A 12,472-nucleotide genomic window follows, 5' to 3' on the forward strand; every position below is an offset into this window, starting at 1 on the left:
GATGGAGGCAAAAGATGGATGAAATGATTTCTGAGACACTACACTACTTCATGTTATAAAAATCATAAATTCCTTGGAATAAAGATCATTTATTACTGAGCACAAAATATCCACTGTGTAGGGGAAAGAAAAAAAAAGGCATAACAAGACCAAACGGGTTCAAAGAAAGAAATGGGTATTTTTAAAAAGAGTTGTTGCATCAGCTCATCTGTAGTTTGTGAAACAATGTTATAGCAAATCCTGATAAATTATTTTGCCACACCCCATCAACAGGTTAATAAGAATTTTCCAATAAATACAAATCAGATTTTTAAAATATTCTGCATGATATCAATTTTTTAAAATTAAGTATGCAGTACAAATGTTTTTGAGTGCAAAACTGGATAGGTGAAATGTCTTGTGTTTATTTCATTAACTATTTAGTGTTATAAAATGTGTGTTTATGTATGTGAGTAACTTTAGAATAAACCCAGATGTTTCTGATGAACCCAAAATGATAGAATTGCAATAGACTTCACACAACAGACTTACACAATATATTTATATTAAAGATTTTCTAAGACTCATGCTTTTAAAGCTGATTTTTTTTTTTTTTTTTAATTATTTTTATTTATTTATTTATTTATTTTTGGCTGTGTTGGGTCTTCGTTTCTGTGCGAGGGCTTTCTCTAGTTGCGGTGAGCGGGGGCCACTCTTCATCGCGGTGCGCGGGCCTCTCACTGTCGCGGCCTCTCTTGTTGCGGCCTCTCTTGTTGCGGAGCACAGGCTCCAGACGCGCAGGCTCAGCAGTTGTGGCTTACGGGCCCAGTTGCTCCGCGGCATGTGGGATCTTCCCACACCAGGGCTCGAACCCGTGTCCCCTGCATTAGCAGGCAGATTCTCAACCACTGCGCCACCAGGGAAGCCCTAAAGCTGATTTATATCACAACATATCCAATTTCATAAATTTTGTGCCTTACCTTTTGTGCTAAAACAAGGCAGGTTCCAAATATTCCAAATATTCGGTTTCCCACTGTAGTTTAATAAAGGCTACAAACCTACCAGATGTCCTCACAATTAATCAGCAGGGTACTGAAGGACTTTTTTTCCCATCAGAAAGTCAAAAAGCTTATATGTCTATATATAACTATATATCTCCTTTGTTCCTCACTTGAATGTAAGCTTCTCTAGAGTATGGTGGTTTGTACAAAGCAGCAGCTCAAAAAACATTAGTTGAATAAATAGGGCTCTCTCTTTTGACCACACCCTACCATAGGCACATAGCTACCATTAGCAAGTACCAGTAGGCAACTAGCTCGGAGGCCGCCCACACCCTGTCCCTGGAGAAATGAGTCAAAGTGTAATCACCTGAGCAGAATCTATTTTATTGAAAAGAGTTATCACCTGATTCCCTTGAACACAAATAATTCAATGAATTCCTTAGGCTTTCCAGGGAGTTCATAAAGTTACATGAGGTGTCATGAAATTTACTGGCCACAGTGAACTTATTCTGGTGCCAAAGTTCCTTTCGTAAAAGAAGCTGTACACACAGAGCCAAATTCCCGTTCTTGTTTCCTGTTGGTTCTCTTCCATGCCAGCCACCATTAACCCCATGAAAGCTGAAGGACCCTACCACAAAATCAGCCCCCTTCTGGCGGCTGTCCCCAGCCCCCCTTGCCTTGGAGCTGCTCCCATCCCTGTAGTGGAAAGTTGGCCTTTTGTTGCCTGCAGATATGCCCTTGGTCGGTTCTTAACCCTGTACCCTCCCAGGACAGCGAGACGCTCAGGTGTTAGCAGTTGCTCTTGGAAGCTCATTCCTTTAGCTCTGTTCAGAGTCCAGTTGGTTGAGTCGCTTTACAATGATGCTGTTGATTTTCTTAAGATCATCTATGTCCTTTCCCTCAGCTGCTAGTCTTCTTGACACATCTTCCATCTTGTTGCCAGTTTGAACTTTAAAATGAAAAATAGACAGTGTTACACTGGTTTCCAGTGTGTTCCATCGGGACTCATCAGAGCCCCGTTGGGGTGCTCGGCTGAGAGGCCCTCTTGGCAAATCCCCTGCTCCAATATCCCACGCAGCCCAGAAGCCCAGAAGAGAAATTGATGAAGACTGAAGTTACCTATCAAGTGAATTATTTTTACGACTTCTTGATGAAAGACTTGACTACATTTGGCAGACTCCACACAGCTTTTCGCCAAGAAAGACTTTGCTGTGAGCAACCAAAGGAAACCACCAGCGTCTGATTATCCCCACAGAAGTGACTGTTATGTTGTCTCATTTTGAGACCCATTCTCAGAAAAGGTTTTTCACTCCACATGTGGGAGGTGGGATATTTTGGGTTCCAGACTACTTTGATATACATAGCTCTCCTGGTTCTAAATTACCAGCCCATAATGAATGTATAATAATTCCCCTCAGACCACCCTGAGAGCACAGAGTCCATATTTCCAAAATAAATAGAACCCCTGGTTATTGAGTAAGTCAGGGAATGGAACACTCTTGAGGTCTGCTTATGAGTTAAAATTTCTAAGAAAAGCAGCACAAAATCAGTATTTAATATGTGAGCTCCTTATCATTTCCACTGCAGGCAAGTTTTTTCCAAGACATCTTTCAGGAACTAATGATGGTGGTAACATGCTACTGGGTTTAGCCAAAAATTAATGTGGGAAAGTGTTAGAGCCTCACCTTCCAGGCTTGGGACAAACTGTTGCCCAGAAGCTGCCTTTCCCCCATATCTGAAAAATTATGTTGGATGAATTATGGTCCAAGACATGACAGAAAGGTTTTAATTGAGCTTTGATGCAGAGCCAGGCAGAGATACCACTTGCTTCTGGAGAAAAGTGTGACACAAATAAATCCATAGCATGTGACATACTTCCCCTCTTGGGAACCTTCTACGTTAGTCAAACACAGAAGGAAGTAGCAGCCATGTTGGACTAAGTCTGTTCCACAATACACTGGTTCCAAGTTAAATTCCAAAAGAGAAAAAGGTTTCTATATGCAAAAACGTTAGAGAAAAATCATGCCTGACCTGCCTTTTTGGAAATTCACAAGAAGTAAAATAAAATACCTTACGTATTACTAACCCAGCAATTCTCAAACTCATTTGACCATAGAACCCTTTTTTAAATTAAGGCAATACTTAATCACATCCCACATATCTACATTGCTTGGCCGCTGGGAACTGTTACAGAGGCAGGTAGGCATCCCGGGTAACCTATCCTTGCTGTCCGTTATTCCTCCTTAGGACAGAGATTGTGACAAAAACACAAGGCCCAACAGTTTATTCAATGTAATCAGTATAAAATAGCCTTATTTCTCTTGCATAAAAATGTCAGGGTTATAAAGAAGATAAGTTCTTACACTTCAGTTAAATGACACAAATTTGCACTGAACCCCACTGAGAGCAAAAAGGTTTCCTTGTTAAAGATGAGCACAGGCCAAGTTCATTTATAGCTGCCTGTGCCAACTCTGGTCTTAGGTTGGGCTAAGGTTTATCTGAAAACCACAGGAAGCCTTTATTATTACTTCAACAGAGGCAGTGGAGGGCCAGGGAGGTCTGGAGGCAGGCGGCTCAGGGTATGAACCCCAGTTCTGCTTCTGACTAGCTGGATAAACGTGGAGAGTTAAACTCTCTGGGCCTTAGTCTTTCATCAGTAAAACAGAAATATTAGACACTACCTTGAAGGGTAGAGTAAGGACTTAAGATAATGAATTTAATGTGTCTGGCAAAGAGTAACTGTCCAATAAAAAAACACTCTTCTTTATTCACATTTTCTTTTTTTTTTCTAAGATTTCTTTAATGTGGACCATTTTTTTAAAAGTTTTTATTGAATTTGTTACAATATTGCTTCTATGTTTTGGTTTTTTGGCCGCAAGTCATGTGGGATCTTAGCTCCCCGACCAGGGATCAAACCCTCACGCCCTGCATTGGAAGGCAAAGTCTTAACCACTGGACTGCCAGGGAAGTCCCTTCTTTCTGTTTCTTGATATGACTTTGCCCTCAATATAAAACACTAGAAGCAAACATAAAATAAATCCTATTCATACAAGGGGATATAATATGGTGATAAAGTGAATGGTCTTTGATGTCAGGCAGGGGTGTCTCTGAGCCCTGATTAGGCACCACTGTCTGTTGGCCTTGGGCATATTAATTAATCTCTCTAAGCTTCAGTTTCAGCATTGATAAAACCAAAATAACAATAGGTCCTACACTATAGAGTTGTTATGAGGTGGTGAGCAAACAGACATAAATGCTTAGCACAGTGCCTGGGACAGAGTGGGCACCCAATACATAACATTTTAAATTATTATTGCCCTAAATCTTACTACTTACTTTCCCACAAAAAACAGCAGTCCCTTTGGGTTGCTCCCAAGTCGGTAGGCATACCTAAAATTTCTCAATAGTTTAAGTTAGTCATTTCCCGGGCAGGTGAGGCAGGATGATATCTGGAGCATCAACTTAGGTGGTATAACATTTCAGAAGAGTGATCCACGTGCTCTTTCCTGCAGGTTCAGGGCCAACCCTCCTCCAAAGAATAATCACACGCAAAGGCACCATTATTGTAAGGAGAGTTCACACTGTAGCTTCTAAGTGCAAAATGGCATCAGCAGGATGACAAACAAGCGATTAAACATCACCCCTTCGCACCAGCTCTGAAACCCATACCAGGAAAAGACCTTTAAGCTGGAAGGGAGACAAAGTTTTGGGGAGGAAAAGGGGTTGGAAGCTGTAAGTAAGAGTCATGCCCTGTGCCCACTTCCCATCACCACCACTGCTACCTCCACTGATCCTGAATGAATTTGAAATAGAGGCATTTCAGAGACATGGGATCCAACATTTAGGAGTTCTGAAGGCTACAAGGCCTTCAGGGCAGAAGAAATGACAGTGTGGTGGATCCAGGCAAAAGGGTATAAAGCATGACTCCTTCGCTCAGGCTCCGTCCACTCCTAAGAGGGGTGGGAGGGAACTGAAGTAACTCCAGGTGGTGGTCTGCAGGGGACAGCTCAGAGAGGATGCTGGTGGGCTTTCCTGAAAGGGCAGCATGCCCCAGGATGGACAGCACCCCTCCCCCACCCGAGGCAGAGAGGAGAGTGGCACTGAGACCTCAGGGGATCTCTTGGCTGAGAGACTGTGTGGGAAAGCCTGGGTCACCGCTCAAGGGCGGACACGCAGGGCCCAGGCCAAGGGCAGGCAGGACGCCAGCCTGGGCGGTGTCAGACAGGAGAAGTCTCCTCCCATCCCAGCACTGCCTCTGGGCCCTGGCACAAGCCCAATTAGTGCTTCTAATGGATTTCAGGGAAGCGAGGGAACCTGGAAGAGGGGGTGAACCTGACTGTGACTGAAAATTATAGACCTCAGTTCATGGAGAGCTCACGTGCTGGATGAAGAAAACCCCGAGTTAGCTAGAATAAGCTGCCTACCATTGGCAGCTAGGGACTCCAGGTGAGAAATTAAAGCATTATAAAAACATTTAATGTCCATGTTTGCGAACTGCTGGCACTGAGGGCTTACGTGTGCCCCAGCGACCCGGCCCAGAGCAGCAGGTACCCTAGGCGTTCACGCCCCCTCAGCCTTCAGTGGCAGCACTGACTGCCAGGAGGCACTGCCTCGTTACCGCAGCAAAGCTAAACGACCAGCTACAAAGTAAGTGCATAGCAGTGATGAAAAGTGTGTCCACGGTACTTACCTATCAGAAATATCACGAAGGAAACCAGTGCCAGGCTGACAATCAGCATGATGATCAGCCCCACCAAAAACAGACTGTGGTTTCCATTTCCTGAGTTAGTGGCGATGTCGGGGATTTTCTCCTCTAGAGCTAATGTGAAACAAACAACAACAAAGACAAAAACTCCTCAGCATTAAAAAAAAAAGAGAGAGAGAGAGAGAGAGATGTAAGGGATATGCCCATTTTCCCTCTGATCACTCTGGAAAGAGACTTATATTTGAGGAATGTCTTTGGATCGGGTGCTCTTTGAGAATTTTTCACCTTCTATAACAGTATTCAAAGGACAAGCCGGGTCAAGCTATCTCCTCAGCCCCTATTTGGAAAATTCTTTGAAGATCGTGTTAACACTGATGTAGCCGGACTTGGATTTTTCTTTTGCTTGGTGGAGGGGGTGGTGGGCAGGGAATAAATAAGTTAAGGGTTCAGAGTGATGGAGGCTCTATTGCCCTTTTCCTAAAGTGAGCCAAGAATAAAACACAGCTGGCTGTGGGCCACTTACTCTGGGTGAAAGGCTGAACACTCTGAGATATCTCCCAGAAAACTTTATTTCCTATAAAAATAACCAGTTATGCTTATAACCATTTAAACAACAACATCAAAATGACCCTGATGTAATTTGGTTTCTAAAAGCTGTTTCCAGGATGGACACGCTCTGGCAGCAAGGTTCTCTTAAATGTTTTACAGTTGAACTGAAAATGCAACCATGCTTATAAAACAGCTTGGTTCACCCAAACCATGAATTGTCTGCATTTGGTCACTGTTTTGTAAGACCTATTTGCCTAATAACACCCAAATTAAATTGAAAAAGAAATACAGAAACTTGCGGTAATGGAGATCCTTGAATTGTCTTCTGTAATCCCTCCTATTTTATATCAGTCCCACACCCTCTGCTACTTGATTATGGAGAGATGGGGGCTTAGGTCCTGTGCTTTATAAGGACATCCTGTGTCACACCCTCCAGAGCTTTTCCTTCCTAATCATAGCCACGGCATAAGCTGGCACCCAAACACCTGCATTTATTGAGACCGACTGCAGTAAAAACAGGTGAAAATCTGAACAAATTAAAATGAAGAGAAAAACAAGAATTCAAAAAGGATTTAGGGGGCTTCCTTGGTGGCACAGTGGTTAAGAATCCGCCTGCCAATGCAGGGGACATGGGTTCGAGCCCTGGTCTGGGAAGATCCCGCATGCCACGAAGCAACTAAGCCCGTGCGCCACAACAACTGAGCCTGCGCTCAAGAGCCCACGAGCCACAACTACTGAGCCTGCATGCCACAACTACTGAAGCCCATGCACCTAGGGCCCATGATCCCCAACAAGAGAAGCCACCGCAAGGAGAAGCCCGTGCACCGCAACGAAGAGTAGCCCCCACTCGCGGCAACTAGAGAAAGCCCGCGCGCAGCAACGAAGACCCAACGCAGCCAAAAAATAATAATAAATAAATAAAATAAAAACAAAAAGGATTTAGAAGGGGAAATAATGGACATAAAATTGGGACAGTAAGAGTTTCGAGTGTATGTGAAACAAACAGCAAGTGGGCATCTATCACCTGTGTTGGAACGTCAGCGTTTAAGCTAGAAAAGACGGGGCTCAGAATAACCTGATAGAACTCATTTATAATATTTAGGGGACAAGATACACATGTAGTATTTAGTATTCAGCAGTTTTTTATTTTGTTTTCCCCCTCCTCTTTCTAATGCTTTAATTGAGGCAATTTGTAATCTAAAAAAATGAAGCTGACTTTTTTGCCCAACAAAATTTTAATGATTTTTTTTTAAACTAGATAAACGTGTGGAACAATCCGCTATGAAGTAAAACCTCTCTAGGAAAGTGGGCACCCTCGGTGACCTGGCTGTGGTCACTAGAAGGCACAAAAGCGGCCAAGAGGGTTGAGTAAGCCTCATCTCCGCAGCCTCCACCGCTTTCCAGGGAGATAAACTCCACAGGGAACTTCTCAGAACTTTTAAAGACAAGAGTTCAAATCTTGCTTAAGAGCCAAGAAAGCCCACAAGCCTGGCAAGTATTCAGAGAACAAAAGCAAAAATTGCCTAATACTAAACAGCGTCTGTAACGCAGAGGCTTCCTAATGCCCACACCGCCCCCAGCCCACGACCACAGGTCCAGCTCAGCATTCGCTATTTTTAGGTGGCCTAGAAGCCCGGACGGGCCGCCAAGCCTGGGAAGGCACACATACGGAACAGACGCTGCGATCCGGCAGGACAGAGGTTTAGTTTGTTTAAGTCATTTATGGAATCCACAACATAGAGCTTTCTATCTTCAGGAATGCCGCCAGAGCCGGTGTCCTGGGAAGGATTCATTGTCCCTGGAAGAAAACACTGCTGTTAAACACGAGAGGCGGGGCTGGGGAGCCGGCCTTCACACGGATCACAGCCCACAGGAAGCTGGGCTGGCACGTGAAGACCCACCCACACATGCTACTGCCAAATGAAGGGCTAGAAAAGTTTAGCTGCTCCTTTTGGGGACGACATTGAAACTCTTCTTTTTGCTTTGCTTGCCAGGAAGCTCAGAGTCAAGTGTGTGTCCCAATTTTAACGCTTTAATACCCTGCTTATCTGCACTTGCTCTTTCTTCCTGCTCAGATTTCTCAATTCTGTCTATATTTGCCCTGGGCCTCTTTTAATTTTTTGTAATTGATTTTTGAATGTTTCTCTTTATTACACTGTTCGTATTCTGGTGAGGCTTCTCAAATCCTTTGTGCAAGAAGACGATGTATAAACACGTAAAAAGATAAAATTAAGCTAGGCAGCCTGTGGCCATAAAGATTCTGAGAGAAGAAGAAAATGTTACTGTGAACCATTCTAATTGATGAGGCTTTAATACAAAACTATACTTTTTATATTCTCCCTCAATATGGTATAGGAGTCCCTACCTTAAAGGTATCCTTTAGTCATTACAGACTGGCTCTGAGACCTCAAGACAAAAATCTTAGCAAACTGAGTACGGAGATGAATACTGCAGTTGTTGGAGGCTAAACTTCAGGACCTCTCAGGTCTCTTCCTTCTGTGTTTCCTTAGAGTGCGGTCACTTATGTAATAAGTAATTCTAAAATTGTGGTTTACATTGAAGATAATATTCTCTAATGATAGCACAAGTTCAAGCTACACTGAAAAATCTGAATGGATTAAAAAGTTCTATTTTAAGATGTCTCTCTAGCACAACAGAGAACTTGTGACCTTTTAATTATGTGAAAAGAAGGTTCTAGGAAGACAAATTCCGATTGCTATCAAAGCTTTCTCCTTCACAGTTATCTCTTTTCATAAAATGAGTCTAATAATGGATGTGGGGTTTTTTGATCGGGAAAGGATTTTAGACATGCTCTCATCTAGCCCCCATCCTTTCCACAAATGAGAAAATTGAAGCTCAGAAGGTAAATGCCCAAGATCACACATTAGCTAGTTGCCGGGCTGGAAGCAGGCCTCATGCTTCAGAGTTCACTGCCTCTTCCCTTGTGCTACCTTTCTTCTCCACACCCTTCCCGAATCCTTTGTCAAGACACAGCTCAAACCTCACCTCCATTAAGAATCAACCTGTCTTTCCCTTGTGCCCTTGCTGGATACTGTACATTCTTCTATCAGAACATCTGTTCTATTTTATCGCATTTATTTGCTTACATCTTTGATTTCCCCAATTGACTGAACACTCCATAGGGTAATCTCCAATACTATTCTTCAAATGCCCAGTGCCAAGTTTAGAAGCCAGTGATTTATGTTAAGTTGGAACACCTAAAATATTTGATTTACGATTTAAATCTCACTATTTCCAAAAGAATTTGAGGCAGTTAATAATAAGTACACTAACATAAAACTGAGGTTAAGAATCCTCGTGTCATATCTATCTGGACTTTAGTAAAAGCAATGCAGAAAACTTCACGTCTGCCTACATGTGGCAACACACTATTGACTTCCTCTTAACATTTAAAAAATTTCCTTTAATGCCCAGCTACAAAATGAAGGCAAATATGATTAGAGTTAGGAGAAACCAAATTCAGAAAAGAAAAGATGAACACCTATAGAAGATGTGAAAAAAAAAAAGTATCAGCCATCTACTAAACAGATTAAACTGCACTCTAAAATATTAAGACCGAATAATTTCTCAGTAATAACTAAAAACCTACTAGTACTTGTAAAAAAAAATGTTTCCCCAGAACCCTAGCTAAGAAAAACAGTGAGCTTGAAAAGTTATGAACTAGTTAAATTTTTTTTTAAGTAAAAATCTAAAAGGGTGTTTCATTTATGCTGAAATTTTAATTAACAAGAACACCTAACTCCGTGAATATTTTAGGTAAGATACTACTGAAGCACTTTATATATTGATATTACTGAATTCCAAATATACTTCATGGATCGTTCCTAAGGGAATGACTTGAAGTGACAAAAAAAAAAAAGTAACAGCATATAGAGCAGAGGGGCCTTAGAGATCAATCAAATCTCATCCTTTTACAGATAAAACCAAAAGTGTTGACTGATGCATGGTCACAGATTCCTAAACTATTCTTTTAAAAATGTTTTATATTTTATCATCTCTTTATATATTATCCCAAACACTAATATCTGATGAGGCATAAGGGTTGTGTCCCATCATAGGATCATCGTTCCAGACACAGCGTCTATTTTAGGCTTGGTAGCTGACACATGGTTCATTTTTGGATCTCTGACTTGACATCCTTGAGCCTTAGCTTCCCCTCTAGGCATGTAATTACTATTGCTTAAATCTCATACTGAGGCTTGAATCAGTGTTTACAAAGTAGAGGATTAGCTAGAAAATCATAGCTACAAAAACTGACTTAAGAGCTGCACAACAAATAAAATCTCCAAATTACTGGCCTTGCTGCTAACTCAAAAGGTGATTCAATGCGACATCAAACCCAGAAGCACTAACGTAACAACTTAAGAGTGAACTCTGAAGTGCTCTGAATGGAAATCTCTTCATTTGGGTAAAGTCACAATGTAAATAGATGCTATTTCAATGCATTTTTAATTAAATGCAAGATGCAAATGAAAAATAAAGAGCCAGTAGAGAAAACTGAGTTGGGTGTGGTTCACGGACGCCAAGAACCTGCAAATGACCCTGCGAGTAAATGGATACAAGATCACATGGCCCTCAAGTCAGGACCCATAGCTGTTTGACACCCAGTTGTTGCTATCTTTGCATCTCCACATGAGAGCATCTGGCAACAACCAGCAGCGCTGGAGCAGCCAGAGTGTTACTAAATTCTGCATTGCACTAACTTGACCCTCCTTCTTGACTGCGGTGTGCAAATTTGCTCATTAAGTAAGATTGACCGAAGTAGCATCCTTTTCATGGAACCCTTTCTAATACCTTGAGCTGAAACATGTAAGTAATTTTATTTTCCTCCAGTTTAGATCAATGCTAACAGCTGATTCTTTTTGTCATTTAAGAATTCTTTGACTTGACTACCTGTTAATAAATATTCTGACCAATATCATCGTCCATGAAAACTTGCTTTGCTCTTTACTTTTTCCCATAGGTGCGTGGTATCAAACCAGAGAAATAACTCAAACCAGCACTGCTTGCCACAAAATCAGAATTGTTATAATAGGATTTAATTCAAAGCTAATAGGAAGCTTTGTTGAGCGAGTCATGGTAACTTGTTCTATAATTCCATTTCAGAGTCAGTGCCTCTTCACATCCAGGAAGTAATTTTTAAAATCGTCTAAATCATCTGTATCAAAAGTTAAAAAAGCACAGAGTAGGGCTTCCCTGGTGGTGTAGTGGTTAAGAATTCGCCTGCCAATGCAGGGGACAAGGGTTCGAGCCCTGGTCCCGGAAGATCCTACATGCCGCGGAGCAACTAAACCTGTGCGCCATAACTACTGAGCCTGCGCTCTAGAGCCCGCGAGCCGTGAGCCACAACTACTGAGCCCGTGTGCCGCAACTACTGAAGCCCGTGTGCCTAGAGCCCGTGCTCCACAACAAGAGAAGCCACCACAATGGGAGCCTGTACACTGCAACGAAGAGTAACACCCGCTCACCACAACCAGAGAAAAGCCTGCGCACAGCAACGAAGACCCAATGCAGCCAAAGATAAAATAAATTAAAAAATTAAATAAAAAAAAAAGCACAGAGCACATGCAACAAAAATCATCCCAGCCTCAAGAATCATAATTCATATATTTATATTTATCTTTGAATGCAATGCAAATGAGAGAAAGTAATCCCGTTCTTTTAGTTGAAAATATATGTGAAACCTCTAAAATTCCTAGCTTGATTTTCTTGGACCAGAGAAGCTCCTTATACTCTGACACAAGGGAGGACATATTAAAAAGATCCTTTCTTGGAAGCCTGACTATACACAGGACTATTCTTGCTATAGATATGCTACAAGATACTAAGTTTGCTGGCTTCTGGAAAAGTGAAAACATGAAACACTTTGTGTGATACCATTCTCTTTGCTTCTTTAACAATGTAAAACATACAGTATTTATAGCTAGAAATTCTATTTGTGCTTATCAAGCCAACTCTCCAATTTTACAGATGAGTCAACTGAAAAAGATGTTTACTTTTTTTTTCTCTGAGTGGATTGTAAAATGCATAAACCAAAGGATGCATTTTAGATGTTTGATAGAATGATTGTTGAACTAGAAATTAAGTATAATAAAAAATACATTATACAGTAAAAAAAAAAAAAATCATAATTCAGTCTCAGTAGAGTAATAGCATGCAAATTACTTTGCATGCAAATAGTAGCATGCAAATTACTTACAAAAATGTGAGCTTTGAC

The 12,472-nt window shown here is 41.6% G+C and overlaps 1 protein-coding gene across 1 annotated transcript; it reads right to left on the bottom strand.

Annotated features, from left to right (window-relative positions):
- Nucleotides 1-1,352: 1,352 nt before the first annotated feature.
- On the bottom strand, nt 1,353-12,472 carry LSMEM1 (leucine rich single-pass membrane protein 1). The gene is made up of 4 exons (XM_059932688.1): nt 12,455-12,472; nt 7,904-8,032; nt 5,671-5,799; nt 1,353-1,929 (listed from the first exon to the last, which is right to left on the bottom strand). The coding sequence occupies exons 2-4, from the start codon at nt 8,025-8,027 to the stop codon at nt 1,799-1,801; spliced, it is 384 nt and encodes a 127-aa protein (XP_059788671.1). The 5' UTR covers nt 8,028-8,032; nt 12,455-12,472; the 3' UTR covers nt 1,353-1,798.

This window comes from Balaenoptera ricei, chromosome 9 (assembly GCF_028023285.1).
Source record: "Balaenoptera ricei isolate mBalRic1 chromosome 9, mBalRic1.hap2, whole genome shotgun sequence".
NCBI lineage: Eukaryota > Metazoa > Chordata > Mammalia > Artiodactyla > Balaenopteridae > Balaenoptera > Balaenoptera ricei.

Coding starts and splice junctions, on each gene's coding strand:
- LSMEM1 (XM_059932688.1), bottom strand. CDS start 8,027: ATGAATCCTTCCCAGGACACCGGCTCTGGCGGCATTCCTGAAGATAGA. Junction 5,800..7,903: donor CGGATCGCAGCGTCTGTTCC/GTATGTGTGCCT, acceptor GTTTCACATTAG/CTCTAGAGGAGAAAATCCCC. Junction 1,930..5,670: donor CTTCGTGATATTTCTGATAG/GTAAGTACCGTG, acceptor TTCATTTTAAAG/TTCAAACTGGCAACAAGATG.